General features: G+C 43.7%; 1 protein-coding gene across 5 annotated transcripts in view; it reads right to left on the reverse strand.

The window, feature by feature from the left end:
* The window catches only part of LOC139418250 (active breakpoint cluster region-related protein-like), a 258,195-nt gene that overhangs the window by 99,566 nt on the left and 141,061 nt on the right, over positions 1–17,568 (reverse strand). For all 5 annotated transcript variants that reach the window (XM_071167563.1, XM_071167561.1, XM_071167560.1 and 2 more), the window contains 4 exons: positions 15,000–15,140; positions 13,506–13,627; positions 7,324–7,492; positions 5,063–5,185 (listed from right to left, as the gene is read on the reverse strand). In XM_071167563.1, coding sequence (XP_071023664.1) covers positions 5,063–5,185; positions 7,324–7,492; positions 13,506–13,627; positions 15,000–15,140 — 555 coding nt within the window. The remainder of the gene's footprint in view (positions 1–5,062; positions 5,186–7,323; positions 7,493–13,505; positions 13,628–14,999; positions 15,141–17,568) is intronic.

Here is a 17,568-nt window from a genome sequence, read left to right on the forward strand (position 1 = left end):
AATGGTCCACTATAAATCGCAATCTGGGTCAGGTGGGCATGATCTGAAAGTTTGTTCGATTGCCAATATTATTAGCTAAGTTATAAAACACTATATTACAGTGTTAGGCTTTCACCATGCAGTTCAGGGAAACAGATCATCATTTTGGTGCGCATAGAAAGGAGTCTTGATTGCATTCAGGTGCGTGTGCAGCAGCACATTTCCTTCACAATAAACAAACAAAGGCTCATTCTGTTCAGAACAACCCAGGGTATAACGCCATGTCCTCTTGTAACTGTACATCAAACAAAGTGATCCTAAACGCCCCATCCTGGACTTATGGCAACTCAACAACCATCGTTGAGTCTTGTTCACCACAGTAGACCTCAAGGATGCTTATTTCCACGTCGCCGTTTATCAATGGCTCTTCCATTGTTTGGACAAAGCCGTCCAGTTGTCGAGGATTGCTGTCTCCCCTCGGTGCCCATGCACATTCCACTACAACAGTGGTTCCCAAACTTTTATTGTCCCGTACCCCTTCAAACATTCAACCTCCAGCTGCATACCCCCTCTAGCACCAGGGTCAGCACACTCTCAAATGTTGTTTTTTGCCATCATTGTAAGCCTGCCACACACACTGTATTTATTAAACATAATAATTAGTGAGTTGTCGTCACAACCTGGCTCGTGGGAAGTGACAAAGAGCTCTTATAGGGCCAGGGCACAAATAATAATATTATAATAAGCAATCATTTAGCCATCTTACATATAAAACTGTATTTGTTCATTGAAAATTGTGAATAACTCACCACAGGTTGAGAAGGGTGTGCTTGAAAGGATGCACATAACTCTGCAGTGTTGGGTTGTATTGGAGAGAGTCTCAGTCAAATCATTTTCCACACACAGTCACACAGTGCCTGTATTTAATTTTCATGCTAGTGAGGGCTGAGAATCCACTCTCACATAGGTATGTGATTGCAAAGGGAATCAGTGTCTTAACAGCGCGATTTGCCAAGGCAGGATACTCTGAGCTCAGCCCTATCCAGAAATCTGGCAGTGGCTTCACATTAAATTACATTTTCACAGAACCACTTGTTGCAATTTTGATGAGGCTCTCTTGTTCAGATATCAGGAAGTGGACTGGAGGCAGGACATGAAAGGGATAATGAAGTTGTTTGTGTTGTCCATTTCAGGCAAAGTACCTGCTCAATTGCGCACCCAACTCAGGTGCTTGCTATATCACATTTGACATTGTCCGTAAGCTTGAGTTCATTTGCACACAAAAAAATCATACAATGATGGAACGACCTGTGTGTTGTCCTTGTTAATGCAGACAGAGAAGAGCTCCAACTTCTTAGTTATAGGCTCAGTTTTGTCCCGCACATTGAATATAGTTGCGGAGAGTCCCTGTAATCCTAGATTCAGATCATTCAGGTGAAAAAAAACATCACCCAGATAGGCCAGTCGTGTGAGAAACTCATCATCATGCAAGCAGTCAGACAGGTGAAAATTATGGTCAGTAAAGAAAACTTTTTAAGCTTGTCTCTCTATTAAAACAAACGTGTCAATACTTTGCCCCTTGATAACCAGCACACTTCTGTATGTTGTAAAGGCATTACATGGTCGCTGCCCATATCATTGCATAGTGCAGAAAATACATGAGAGTTCAGGGGTCTTGCTTTAGCAAAGTTAACTATTTTCACTGCAGTGTTCTTTCAAGCTGTCAGGCATTCCTCTCGTGGATGCTGCAGTGTACCCAAGTGCTTGCACGCGCACTACCACTCTACTATGTCTCCCTGTCATGGCTTTAGCGCCATCAGTACAGATACCAACACCTCTTGACCACCAAAGTCCATTTGATGTCACAAAGCTGTCCAGTACTTTAAAAATATCCTCTCTTGTTGTCTTGATTTCCAGTGGTTTGCAGAAAAGGATGTCTTCCTTAATAGTTGACCCCCCATAAACGTAACGGACATGTACCAGGAGCTGTGCCAGGCATGTTGACTCATCTAGATGTAACGCATAGAATTCACTAGCTTGTATGCGAAGCAATAATTGTTTCAAAACATCTCCTGCCATGTCACTGATGTGTCGTGAAACAGTGTTGTTTGATGAAGTAATTGTCTGTAGTTCTTTGGGCCGTTTCCCCCAGCATTGTCCCAGCCATATCCACGGCAGCAGGAAGAATGAAGTCCTCCACAATAGTATGGGGCTAGCCTGTCCTAGCCAATCGGAAGCTCACCATATACTGTGCCTTGCGAAAGTATTCGGCCCCCTTGAACTTTGCGACCTTTTGCCACATTTCAGGCTTCAAATATAAAGATATAAAACTGTATTTTTTTGTGAAGAATCAACAACAAGTGGGACACAATCATGAAGTGGAACGACATTTATTGGATATTTCAAACTTTTTTAACAAATCAAAAACTGAAAAATTGGCCCTGCAAAATTATTCAGCCCCCTTAAGTTAATACTTTGTAGCGCCACCTTTTGCTGCGATTAGAGCTGTAAGTCGCTTGGGGTATGTCTCTATCAGTTTTGCACATCGAGAGACTGAAATCTTTTCCATTCCTCCTTGCAAAACAGCTCGAGCTCAGTGAGGTTGGATGGAGAGCATTTGTGAACAGCAGTTTTCAGTTCTTTCCACAGATTCTCGATTGGATTCAGGTCTGGACTTTGACTTGGCCATTCTAACACCTGGATATGTTTATTTTTGAACCATTCCATTGTAGATTTTGCCTTATGTTTTGGATCATTGTCTTGTTGGAAGACAAATCTCCGTCCCAGTCTCAGGTCTTCTGCAGACTCCATCAGGTTTTCTTCCAGAATGGTCCTGTATTTGGCTCCATCCATCTTCCCATCAATTTTAACCATCTTCCCTGTCCCTGCTGAAGAAAAGCAGGCCCAAACCATGATGCTGCCACCACCATGTTTGACAGTGGGGATAGTGTGTTCAGGGTGATGAGCTGTGTTGCTTTTACGCCAAACATAACGTTTTGCATTGTTGCCAAAAAGTTCAATTTTGGTTTCATCTGACCAGAGCACCTTCTTCCACATGTTTGGTGTGTCTCCCATGTGGCTTGTGGCAAACTTTAACCTACACTTTTTATGGATATCTTTAAGAAATGGCTTTCTTCTTGCCACTCTTCCATAAAGGCCAGATTTGTGCAATATACGACTGATTGTTGTCCTATGGACAGAGTCTCCCACCTCAGCTGTAGATCTCTGCAGTTCATCCAGAGTGATCATGGGCCTCTTGGCTGCATCTCTGATCAGTCTTCTCCTTGTATGAGCTGAAAGTTTAGAGGGACGGCCAGGTCTTGTTAGATTTGCAGTGGTCTGATACTCCTTCCATTTCAATATTATCGCTTGCACAGTGCTCCTTGGGATGTTTAAAGCTTGGGAAATCTTTTTGTATCCAAATCCGTCTTTAAACTTCTTCACAACAGTATCTCGGACCTGCCTGGTGTGTTCCTTGTTCTTCACGATGCTCTCTGCGCTTTTAACGGACCTCTGAGACTATCACAGTGCAGGTGCATTTATACGGAGACTTGATTACACACAGGTGGATTGTATTTATCATCATTAGTCATTTAGGTCAACATTGGATCATTCAGAGATCCTCACTGAACTTCTGGAGAGAGTTTGCTGCACTGAAAGTAAAGGGGCTGAATAATTTTGCACGGCCAATTTTTCAGTTTTTGATTTGTTAAAAAAGTTTGAAATATCCAATAAATGTCGTTCCACTTCATGATTGTGTCCCACTTGTTGTTGATTCTTCACAAAAAAATACAGTTTTATATCTTTATGTTTGAAGCCTGAAATGTGGCAAAAGGTCGCAAAGTTCAAGGGGGCCGAATACTTTCGCAAGGCACTATATGATGTTTCTAGCCCCTTCTTATTAAATGGTATCTGTTTCTTTTCTACATGTCTTACTACTTGAAAGTCGTCTTTATTCTCGCTCAAAAAACTCCCATGGCTTATTTTTCATATTGTCATGTTTTGTTTCTCAATGTCTGAGCAAGAGAGATGGTTTCCCATGAGAAAGTAACGGTTAATGTGATTATTTGACTAGGCTACCTGTATTTGACATTGTGTTGTTATTTCACTGAACACTAAATGGTTTAATTCGATTTTTTGGCAGTGAAACGAGGCTACTCAGGCGAGAAAAAAACCTCACCCAAATGTATAGCCCCGTTGGAAAATATAAATGGACTGTTAGAAAACTTTTGGGACTACCTGCACTAGAGGAATTGCCATGTCACGGGCACTGTACAGAGGCATCTCCGTCTTAGAGAATTGTACGATGGCTAGTTTAGCTTCCCCTCACTCCTTTGTGAGGTTCTATCTCCTGGATGCTACTGCACCCTCCCCAGCGCACCCTGGAGCTGAGTAGGCTGGATCAGGTAGATTACCATGTACCACAACAGGCTTCTCAGGAAACAAGCTATTGGCAATCAGGGCGTTTTGCAAGTGTCCCATAGTGAGATGTCGAACCGAGTCGACTGAAAGAGAACTTTGGTGTGACAGTCTGTAACCCTGATTCTCTGTAAGAGACATCTCAATAGACTTGTGTAAGAGGTAGTTCTTAGAATGAGGAAACCACAGGGTGTTATATAGATGTGCATGCCATACACCAATAAAGCTCTGATTGGCCTGTTAGGCATGATTGAATAAGGCTTCAACAAATGACTTGCAAAAGAGGGCGTATCCCATAGTGAGACGTTGCACTCATCTCTTTCAGAGGACCGGGGTTACATAACGTAACCTAAAGTTTCCAACAGGCCAATATTCAACATACTTTAGCTCAGAAAACATGGTAATTAACAACAAAGTCCATAATTCATTGCACACCTTCTGGTCCGGTCTGGGTAGCCACAGAGACAGAGAGCAGTTGCTTCGCGAGCTATCTCTACCTGAAAATACATGTTGTAAGTCAGGGATGGGCAACTGTCGGCCCTTTTGAAAGCCCATGAAACAAAACATTATTTTTTTAGATAATCTAACCAAAACGACCTCAAAAAGCACTAATCGCTCAAAATAGATCTGATCCAGGGCCAGTGTTAAGGCAGCAGTAGTTTACCTTGCCGTGTTTGTTGTGGATGCGGAAGGGGATGGTGGGAGAGTGTAACAGCAGCCAGGACTCCTGCTCGTTCATCTTCTTCCTCAGACGCTCCACATTACGACTCTGGCCCTTCAGCGCTTTCTACACACACACAAACAAACAGGACATCCTTTTTTTTTTACCTAAACATGAAAACACCACCAGGCAGAATTCATAGCAAGCAGTGCACTGGAATGACATTCAGATGAACTGGAATGACATTCACTCTCATGGGATGGTATGCCAAAAATAACTAACTGAAAGTCACACCTCCAATAAGCCACAGATATGACTGTATTGAGGCATATGTCACTGTGCTTCTATGACTATATGCACCATGCCACTGCGTACCTAATTTGTCCATTTAGCAAACAAGACAGCTCATAATCAGTGCCTCTATCACAGTCAACACACCTATATCTTGGCAGTGATTACAGCCTCAAGTCTTCTTGGGTGTGATGCTACAAGCTTGGCACACCTCTATTTGGGGAGTTTATCCCCTTCTTCTCTGCAGATCCTCTCAAGCTCTGTCAGGTTGAATGGGGAGCATCACTGTACAGCTATTTTCAGGTCTCTCCAGAGATCGGGTTCAATCGGGCTCAAGTCCAGGCTCTGGCTGGGCCACTCAAGGACATTCAGAGACTCCTGCATTGTCTTGGCTGTGTGCTTAGGGTTGTTGTCCTGTTGGAAGGTGAATTTCCGCCCCAGTCTGTGGTCCTGAGCGCTCTGGAGCAGGTTTTCCTCAAGGATGTTTGTACTTTCATATTTCACCGTTCATCTTTTGCTCGATCCTGACTAGTCTCCCAGTCCCTCCTGCTGAAAAACATCCCCCACAGCATGATTCTGCCACCACCATGATTCTCCGTAGGGATGGTGCCAGGTTTCCTCCAGACGTGACGCTTGGCATTTAGGCCAAGGAGTTCAATCTTGGTTTCATCAGACCAGAGAACCTTGTTTCATGTCTGAGTCATTTAGGTGCCTTTTGGCAAACTCCAAGCGGGCTGTCATGTGCCTTTTACTGAGGAGTGGTTACCGTCTGGCCACTCTACCCTAAAGGCCTGATTGGTGGAGTGCTGCAGAGATAGCTGTCTTTCTGGAAGGTTCTCCCTTCTCCACAGAGGAACTCTGGAGATCTGTCAGAGTAACCATCCGGTTCTTGGTCACCTCTATGGCCAAGGACCTTCTACCCTGATTGCTCAGTTTGTGGCCAGCTCTAGGAAGAGTCTTGGTGGTTCCAAACTTATTCCATTTAAGAATGATGGAGGCCTCTTTGTTCTTGGGGACCTTCAATGCTGCAGAAATGTTTTGGCACCCTTCCCCAGATTTGTGCCTCGACACAATCCTGTCTCGGAGCTCTAAGGACAATTCCTACGACCTCATGGTTTGTTTTTTTGCTCTGACATGCACTGTCAACTGTGGGACCTTATATAGACAGGTGTGTGCTTTTCCAATTAATTGAATTTACCACAGGTGGACTCCAATCAAGTTGTAGAAACATCTAAAGGATGATCAATGGAAACAGGATGCACCTGAGCTCAAATTCGAGTCTCATAACAAAGGGTCTGAATACTTATGTAAATAAGGTATTTATTTAATTTAAATAATATAACCTGTTTTAGCTTTGTCATCATGGGGTATTGTGTCCAAAATGTTTAATCCATTTTAGAATAAGGCTGTAACGTAACAAAATGTGGAAAAATTCGGAATTCTTTCCGAACGCACTGTACATACAGTAAAGTGCTGACTCTGTCCAGATGAGCTTTCTCTTTTTGTGGGTGTGGCTCAGACACAAAGACCTCTCGTCCCCGGCCGACCTCTCTAAGGGAAACAGTGAGGGGAACTTCTCCAATACTATAACAGTAGCGTGATGAGGCCAGAGGAACCCAGCCTTAATCACACAGCCAGGCAGGCAGGTTCTAATGGAAAAAGTAAGAAACACAGACCCTAGGGCTCCTGGGATGGACATACCCAGGGAACCCAGCGCAGACCTGGGGGCCCGGGCTGGGCAGGAGACTGTTCATCCACAGTGTCCTACTGGAATAGGGGGTCTGGTCTTAAGAGACTGGAGCCCTGACCATGACCTGACACAGTGGGAGGCAGAGGAAGGGCCGCATCACCGCCATTTTGGATTCATTTTGGATCAATGAGGAAATATTAGGTTTAGTTTAAATAACAATCTTCTTAAAGACTTACCTGGCTAAATAGAAAGAAACAAAAAAATAAACAAACAAAATAATCACCTTCTCCTTCTGGATGTCACTCTTGATGACTGAGATCTTGATCTTTATTTCCTCTATCTCATGTTCAGGCAGCACCTGGATGTGGGGGCAGACATCTGAGTCATCCAGCAACTGGAAGGTCAAGTCTGCCAGGGGGATGTACCATTTACACTCATACTGCTGTTGTCTCCTAGAGAGTGAGAGAGAGACAAAGAGAGACAAAGAGTGAGAGAGAGAAAGAGTGAGAGAGCAAGACAAAGAGTGAGAGAGCGAGACAAAGAGTGAGAGAGCGAGATAAAGAGTGAGAGAGCGAGACAAAGAGAGAGAGAGCAAGACAAAGAGAGAGAGAGCGAGACAAAGAGAGAGCGAGACAAAGAGAGAGAGAGCGAGACAAAAAGAGAGAGAGCGAGACAAAAAGAGAGAGAGCGAGACAAAGAGAGAGAGAGAGCGAGACAAAGAGAGAGAGAGCGAGACAAAGAGAGAGAGCGTGAGACAAAGAGAGAGAGAGACAAAGAGAGAGAGAGACACAAGAGAGAGAGAGCAAGACAAAGAGAGAGAGCGAGACAAAGAGAGAAAGAGAGCGACAAAGAGAGCGAGAGAGAGAGAGAGAGAGAGAGAGAGAGAGAGAGAGAGAGAGAGAGAGAGAGCGAGCGAGCGGGACAAAGAGAGCAACAAAGAGAAAGAGGTGGAGCGAGCTCAATATCATTAATATCTTTTAGAGGAGCCTGGAGGTACAAAGACAATGAGGAAATACTGTCGTTATATGCATGCCTCCGGAGGCTCTGCAATTGCGTCACACCATCCATCCGGTGCCTCGGACCATATTTTTGGCTTTAATAGTGTTAGAGATGTAATGGTGTTGGGAGTATTTGTATTCCCTTTAACGAGCTTTCATTACCATTATCATTCCTGAAGGCAGGATCGTACACTCATTAACACAGGAATACATTAAGCCTCCAATTGGTGCAAACCTCATCAAAAATGATGGGATGGGAAATATGACAACAAAACTAAATACCATGGCCTGTTTTAACCCTGAAGTAAAATACAGCACAACAAACGACTTCTCTTTTTAGATTATTATTATTTTTTGGTTAGTTAAATAACTTGAGTGTTCAAATCAAAATGTATTTGTCACATGCGCCGAATACAACAGGTATTAGACCTTACCATGAAATGCTCACTTACAAGCCCTTACTTAACCAACCATGCAGTTTTAAGAAAATAGAGTGAAGTGTTTTGGCTGTATTGAACTATATAAGGATGTAGATCGCAAATACCTCTCTCTTGTTTTGTCTCTTCATCCCAATATGTACCCTCACTCCCACCCCCTCATTCGCCTGCACACATCCCTCCATTTTTTATGAGAGCTCCACTCCTCCTTAATACAGGGTGAGATCCCCCTTTGTTCCTTTGTAAGCAAACCCTTTGTCTCAGTGTAGTCCATGGTGTTATATTGTTGTCCTCTAAGATATGTATCTGTATTGATTCCCCAGCAGTGGGAACCCTAACCCACTTTGTCTCAGTGTAGTCCATGGTGTTATATTGTTGTCCTCTAAGATATGTATCTGTATTGATTCCCCAGCAGTGGGAACCCTAACCCACTTTGTCTCAGTGTAGTCCATGGTGTTATATTGTTGTCCTCTAAGATATGTATCTGTATTGATCCTCCAGCAGTGGGAACCCTAACCCACTTTGTCTCAGTGTAGTCCATGGTGTTGTATTGTTGTCCTCTAAGATATGTATCTGTATTGATCCTCCAGCAGTGGGAACCCTAACCCACTTTGTCTCAGTGTAGTCCATGGTGTTATATTGTTGTCCTCTAAGATATGTATCTGTATTGATCCTCCAGCAGTGGGAACCCTAACCCACTTTGTCTCAGTGTAGTCCATGGTGTTGTATTGTTGTCCTCTAAGATATGTATCTGTATTGATCCTCCAGCAGTGGGAACCCTAACCCACTTTGTCTCAGTGTAGTCCATGGTGTTGTATTGTTGTCCTCTAAGATATGTATCTGTATTGATCCTCCAGCAGTGGGAACCCTAACCCACTTTGTCTCAGTGTAGTCCATGGTGTTATATTGTTGTCCTCTAAGATATGTATCTGTATTGATCCTCCAGCAGTGGGAACCCTAACCCACTTTGTCTCAGTGTAGTCCATGGTGTTGTATTGTTGTCCTCTAAGATATGTATCTGTATTGATCCTCCAGCAGTGGGAACCCTAACCCACTTTGTCTCAGTGTAGTCCATGGTGTTGTATTGTTGTCCTCTAAGATATGTATCTGTATTGATCCTCCAGCAGTGGGAACCCTAACCCACTTTGTCTCAGTGTAGTCCATGGTGTTGTATTGTTGTCCTCTAAGATATGTATCTGTATTGATCCTCCAGCAGTGGGAACCCTAACCCACTTTGTCTCAGTGTAGTCCATGGTGTTGTATTGTTGTCCTCTAAGATATGTATCTGTATTGATCCTCCAGCAGTGGGAACCCTAACCCACTTTGTCTCAGTGTAGTCCATGGTGTTGTATTGTTGTCCTCTAAGATATGTATCTGTATTGATCCTCCAGCAGTGGGAACCCTAACCCACTTTGTCTCAGTATAGTCCATGGTGTTGTATTGTTGTCCTCTAAGATATGTATCTGTATTGATCCTCCAGCAGTGGGAACCCTAACCCACTTTGTCTCAGTGTAGTCCATGGTGTTGTATTGTTGTCCTCTAAGATATGTATCTGTATTGATCCTCCAGCAGTGGGAACCCTAACCCACTTTGTCTCAGTGTAGTCCATGGTGTTGTATTGTTGTCCTCTAAGATATGTATCTGTATTGATCCTCCAGCAGTGGGAACCCTAACCCACTTTGTCTCAGTGTAGTCCATGGTGTTGTATTGTTGTCCTCTAAGATATGTATCTGTATTGATCCTCCAGCAGTGGGAACCCTAACCCACTTTGTCTCAGTATAGTCCGTGGTGTTATATTGTTGTCCTCTAAGATATGTATCTGTATTGATCCTCCAGCAGTGGGAACCCTAACCCACTTTGTCTCAGTGTAGTCCATGGTGTTGTATTGTTGTCCTCTAAGATATGTATCTGTATTGATCCTCCAGCAGTGGGAACCCTAACCCACTTTGTCTCAGTGTAGTCCATGGTGTTGTATTGTTGTCCTCTAAGATATGTATCTGTATTGATCCTCCAGCAGTGGGAACCCTAACCCACTTTGTCTCAGTGTAGTCCATGGTGTTGTATTGTTGTCCTCTAAGATATGTATCTGTATTGATCCTCCAGCAGTGGGAACCCTAACCCACTTTGTCTCAGTATAGTCCATGGTGTTGTATTGTTGTCCTCTAAGATATGTATCTGTATTGATCCTCCAGCAGTGGGAACCCTAACCCACTTTGTCTCAGTGTAGTCCATGGTGTTGTATTGTTGTCCTCTAAGATATGTATCTGTATTGATCCTCCAGCAGTGGGAACCCTAACCCACTTTGTCTCAGTGTAGTCCATGGTGTTGTATTGTTGTCCTCTAAGATATGTATCTGTATTGATCCTCCAGCAGTGGGAACCCTAACCCACTTTGTCTCAGTGTAGTCCATGGTGTTGTATTGTTGTCCTCTAAGATATGTATCTGTATTGATCCTCCAGCAGTGGGAACCCTAACCCACTTTGTCTCAGTGTAGTCCATGGTGTTATATTGTTGTCCTCTAAGATATGTATCTGTATTGATTCCCCAGCAGTGGGAACCCTAACCCACTTTGTCTCAGTGTAGTCCATGGTGTTATATTGTTGTCCTCTAAGATATGTATCTGTATTGATCCTCCAGCAGTGGGAACCCTAACCCACTTTGTCTCAGTGTAGTCCATGGTGTTGTATTGTTGTCCTCTAAGATATGTATCTGTATTGATCCTCCAGCAGTGGGAACCCTAACCCACTTTGTCTCAGTGTAGTCCATGGTGTTGTATTGTTGTCCTCTAAGATATGTATCTGTATTGATCCTCCAGCAGTGGGAACCCTAACCCACTTTGTCTCAGTGTAGTCCATGGTGTTGTATTGTTGTCCTCTAAGATATGTATCTGTATTGATGCACTGTTTAAAATCCCCAGCAGTGTTTAGGCTGATGTGAATAAACACTGTCTCTATTACAGACTGAGGTAGAGATGATTAGAGGGACCAAGATTGGCATTGCTGCTGTTGAATAAAATCTACATACCTAATCTCCGTAATTTCAAGCTCCCAAATGAGCTTTTCACAGCCGTAATTGACCATAATCACACATTAATGTACCTCTGGTTCATGTGAATACTTTGGGAAAGGCTGGTATATTAATGGTATACAGCAATTATTTAAGAGGAGAAACAGGGCTTTGAAATCAATAGAAACAATAATCCACAATGACTGAGTAGATATAGATGTATTGAACGGTATTAAGGTTTCACAGTGAGTTAATACTGATGATTAGCTATCAGTTGGATCGCTTGTTTTATCTGGCTGCTGGCCTAATCCTGTGGTGTTAAAGTCCAGACCAGAGGACACATAGGCTGGGTCACAAATGCTACCCTATTCGATATGTTGCACACTACTTTTGGCCAAGGCCCATAAAGGCTCTGGTCAAAATTAGTGCACTATACAGGGAATAAGTTTCCATTAGGGACACAGAGACAAAAAGCTAAAGCTACAGACAACAGATTGATTTGGTGGTAACCTTGACAATGCCAGTTGCCTGTATGTCCTTCACACGGTTAGGTAGCAGGAAGCAGCGACTGTCAATCATAATCAACCCTAACCTGGCAAACAATGTTAACCGTGCCGACAGGAAAATGACATTTTGGGTCATGGTAGGCAATCCTGTAAATAAAACACTTCATCTATGGACGTGTATGCTGTCATTCCCATCAATTTACACACACACACACACACACACACACACACACACACCCCCCCCAGGCCCAAACACCAGATTGAGACCAGACTGAAATGCACGCCTTGCTGCATGCTATGTATTTCCTAACATCCAGATATCCACTAAGTCAATTGCTTCATACTCAGCACTATACAAGCCCTTCATTCACTACTCTAAACCCTTTCTCCACAATAGTCAACAGCACCAGACTGTCTTCCTTTTTATTATGACATCAAACAACACTTGGGAGTTACAAAACAGAGGAAATAATAATCGCAGTGAGAGATAATCCCTTCAGAGCAGGGCTGTTATTCATCCTGATACACTGTTGTCATACTTCATACACTGATACACTGTTGTCATACTTCATACACTGATACACTGTTGTCATATTTCATACACTGATACACTGTCATACTTCATGCACTGTTGTCATATTTCATACACTGATACACTGTTGTCATACTTCATACACTGATACACTGTCATACTTCATGCACTGTTGTCAGATTTCATACACTGATACACTGGTGTCATACTTCATACACTGATAAAGTCATACTTCATACACAGTTGTCATATTTCATACACTGATACACTGTTGTCATACTTCATACACTGCCACAGCAGAGCTGACAGGACCCCATAAAACCTGATCAACCCTATTAGAATTCTGTAGGAATACAGGATAAGCTATCAGTCTGCCTCATTTAAGGAGAGCCTATTGGAGAATGTGCCCTGTATCACTAACTATGTATCTCTTGCTTTCGCTCTCTCTCCTATCAAATGGACCTGTGGTAGCTTCACTGGAGAGAAAGGGCTAGAGGGATGAAGGGAGACGTTATTATGGGGAGTTTATTCTCTCACAGTGAGGCGGAGGAGAAGAGTCTTAGTGTTAATATGTACGACTTATTCTCTCTCCAGTCACACACACTGGCCTGCACTGATGGGCTATGGCCTCAACCAGCCGCTCTGCTCACCCACCCACCCACCCATCAACAGAACTGAATGAAAAACACTCATCAACTCACACTGGCCTGCACTGATGGGCTATGGCCTCAACCAGCCGCTCTGCTCACCCACCCACCCGTCAACAGAACAGAATGAAAACACTCATCAACTCACACTGGCCTGCACTGATGGGCTATGGCCTCAACCAGCCGCTCTGCTCACCCACCCACCCGTCAACAGAACAGAATGAAAACACTCATCAACTCACACTGGAGACCACTTAAGAGTGTATTATGTAATATGCACAGTGAATAGCACAGTGGGTATGTTTATGCCTGAATGTGCATGAGTATGTGTTGACCTACCCTGCAGAGGTCTTCTTCATTTTGGCACAGAGCAGCAGGTCTGTAAAGAGGAAGACGTGGCGCAGTTTCCTGGAACCTTCTGACATCTCCACCAGGAAACCATCCTTCACCAGCTGACGAGCCTACCAGGGAGAGAAACTCCATGACATCACTTCCTGTGGCACGCACTGCACGGGGCAGCTGACCTAACTGTAAACATTCACTTCCTGTTCTGAGCCCTGGGCCTAGTCTGAGGAATACTGCCTATCACACACAGTTAAATAGACAGGATGTACTGTAGGAGGTATAGGTCAGAGTTCAGCAATATGAAAGAACATCACTTGTTGTCTATATTTTCTTGCTGTCTACATTCTCCATGACAGTTGTGTCAATCATCAGCTAAATAAGACACTAAGAACTCAAAACACTGCCCCCTTTCCCTCTCTGCATCTGTCCATCTCTCAAAACACTGCCCCCTTTCCCTCTCTGCATCTGTCCATCTCTCAAAACACTGCCCCCTTTCCCTCTCTGCATCTGTCCATCTCTCAAAACACTGCCCCCTTTCCCTCTCTGCATCTGTCCATCTCTTAAAACACTGCCCCCTTTCCCTCTCTGCATCTGTCCATCTCTCAAAACACTGCCCCCTTTCCCTCTCTGCATCTGTCCATCTCTCAAAACACTGCCCCTTTCCCTCTCTACATCTGTCCATCTCTCAAAACACTGCCCCCTTTCCCTCTCTGCATCTGTCCATCTCTCAAAACACTGCCCCCTTTCCCTCTCTGCATCTGTCCATCTCTCAAAACACTGCCCCCTTTCCCTCTCTGCATCTGTCCATCTCTCAAAACACTGTCCATCTCTAGCGAGCCAACTAGGAAACCTAAAATAAGGCCGAGCTAAACCAGAACTGGAGTAAATCGGAAAAGTGTGAGCCGAAGACGGCAGAGACAGTTTTTCATTTCTGGTAGCACAGACAATGAATGGAGAACTGACTGGGAGGCTAAAAACTGAGCTGACTGAATGGAATAGGGATATAGAGAGAGGGATAGAGGGAGAGTGAGTAAGAGATGGGAGGAGAGAGGGATAGAAAGAGAGGGGTGGAGGGAGGAAAGCACAAAGGAGGGGGTTTAGATATGGAGGGAGAAAGGAGGAGAGGGGGAGAGAGCGGAAGAGAGGGAAAAAGGATGGGAGAGAGGAAGGACTTTGCAGGCAGAGAATGTAAAAAGCCTAAACTCAGAGGAGCATTAAGAGGAGAAAAGCAGAAAAAAATGACAGAACGAAACAAAGGTAGTGTTAGAAAGAGGGAAACATCAAACAACCCTAGATAGAGGCGGCTGATAATGAAGAGATTGAGGGTGAGGGCAGGAGGAGGAGAGACACTGTCGGTTTCTTTCTGACCCCAAAACACAATTTACAAATACATTGACACACTTCCCCAAGGTTACAACATGAATTGCTGAAAAGCATTAGGTAGTCTGTCACAACGGTGTGTGTGTGTGTGTGTGTGTGAGACCCCACCTCTCCCTTAGGCGTGGTGATGGCGGTCCTGCGGGGGTCGATCTCTTCGTTGATGGAGGACAGGAAGTTCTGGGAGATCCTCAGAGCGTCCTGCAGCAGGGGGAAGTCTGGGTGGTCCTTAGGGGTGTGCTTCAGCAGGTCCTATTATAACACACACAGAGAGAGACCATTAGATATTACACACGCCATTCTCTGCCTGCAACTCTCAAATAGTCACAGAGACCCCAATTTAAAAACATAGACACCCCCATCCATTCAAATGATTGTCTAAGGATAGTCAATGTGCAGGTGTTTTTAAACCTATAATACCAGATCTACTTATCCATTTTGATTAATTGGACTATTTGGATATTTGGCTGGGTTTTCTAACAAATCTTTTCCTCTAATAAAAGCAAATGAGAATCTCTCCTTGATGGAACAGTGGGCAAAACTAATTATTTTACTTTTAAAGTGCTACCTAATAGCTGAGACAGTCTGCCTCCACATTGCTAATATCTTATTATCTCAGCGTCACTAAAATACTTTTTTCAGAGGAGCGTGTGAAAGAAAAGCCAATTGGCTGATTTATGCCTCGTCAGCACACCTCAGTTAATTTATTGTGACAACCTGTGGAAGGTTGAGCAGATGGTACAGTGCATGTCTTTGTACAGTATATAACAGACTATAATACAGAAACCTTCACCTCTGTGGCTGTGCCCCAAACGGCACCATATTCCCTACATACAGTTGAAGTAGGAAGTTATTCACAATTCCTGACATTTAATCCTAGTAAAAAGTCCCTGTTTTAGGTCAGTTAGGATCACCACTTTATATTAAGAATGTGAAATGTCAGAATAATAGTAGAGAGAATTATTTATTTCAGATTGTATTTCAGTCATCACATTACCAGTGGGTCAGAAGTTTACATACACTTAATTAGTATTTAGTAGCATTGCCTTTAAATGGTTTAACTTGGGTCAAACATTTTGGGTAGTCTTCCACAAGCTTCCCACAATAAGTTGGGTGAATGTTGGCCCATTCCTCCTGACAGAGCTGGTGTAACTGAGTCAGGTTTGTAGGCCTCCTTGCTCGCACACACTTTTCAGTTCTGCCCACAAATTTTCTATGGGATTGAGGTCAGGGCTTTGTGATGGCCACTCCAATACCTTGACTTTGTTGTCCTTAAGCCATTTTTCCACAACTTTGGAAGTATGCTTGGAAGACCCATTTGCAACCAAGCTTGAACTTCCTGGCTGATGTCTTGAGATGTTGCTTCAATATATCCACAATTGTCCCTCTTCATGATGGCATCTATTTTGTGAAGTGCACCAGTCCCTCCTGCAGCAAAGCACACTCACAACATGATGTTACCACCCCTGTGCTTCACGGTTGGGATGGTGTTCTTCGGGCTTGCAAGCCACCCCCTTTTTCCTCCAAACATGACGATGGTTATTATGGCCAAACAGTTCTATTTTTGTTTCATCAGACCAGAGGACATTTCTCCAAAAAGTACGATCTTTGTCCCCATGTGCAGTTGCAAACCGTAGTCTGGCTTTTTTATGGCAGTTTTGGAGCAGTGGCTTGTTCCTTGCTGAGCAGCCTGTTAGGTTATGTCGATATAAGACTCGTTTTACTGTGGAAATAGATACTTTGCGGTCATTTGCTGTTGTTCTGGGATTGATTTGCACTTTTCGCACCAAAGTTCGTTCATCTCTAGGAGACAGGACACGTCTCCTTCCTGAGCAGTATGATGGCTGCGTGGTCCCATGGTGTTTATACTTGCGTACTGTTGTTTGCACAGATGAACGTGGTACCTTCAGGCGTTTGGAAATTGCTTTCAAGTATGAACCAGACTTGTGGAGGTCTACAATTTATTTTATTTTGAATTTCCCATGATGTGAAGCAAAGAGGCACTGAGTTTGGAAGGTAGGCCTTAAAATACATCCACAGGTACTCCTCCAATTGACTCAAATGATGTCAATTAGCCTATCAGAAGCTTCTAAAGCCATGACATCATTTTCTGGAATGTTCCATGCTGCTTAAAGGCACAGTCAACTTAGTGTATGTAAACTTCTGACCCACTGGAATTGTGATACAGTGAATTATAAGTTAAATAATCTGTCTGCAAACAATTGTTGGAAAAATGTATTGTGTCATGCACAAAGTAGATGTCCTAACCGACTTGCCAAAACTATAGTTTGTTAACAAGAAATTTGTGGAGTGGTTGAAAAACAAGTTTTAATGACTCCAACCTAAGTGTGTAAAATTCTGACTTCAACTGTATATTGCACTATGGGCCCTGGTCAAACCCAATGGGCCCTGGTCAAACCCAATGGGCCCTTGTCAAACCCAATGGGCCCTGGTCAAACCCAATGGGCCCTGGTCAAACCCAATGGGCCCTGGTCAAACCCAATGGGCCCTGGTCAAACCCAATGGGCCCTGGTCAAAAGTGCAATAAATAGAAAACAGGGTGCCATTTGGGACGCAGGCCGTGTCTCTGATTTGCATGATCTGGCCTGACCTTTGTTTGTAGGAAACCAACTGGTGTTTGTTTAGCCATGGTTCCACGAGCTTTATGTAAAACTTATTC

The sequence above is a fragment of the Oncorhynchus clarkii genome, chromosome 10 (genome assembly GCF_045791955.1).
Source record: "Oncorhynchus clarkii lewisi isolate Uvic-CL-2024 chromosome 10, UVic_Ocla_1.0, whole genome shotgun sequence".
Taxonomy (NCBI): Eukaryota; Metazoa; Chordata; class Actinopteri; order Salmoniformes; family Salmonidae; genus Oncorhynchus; species Oncorhynchus clarkii.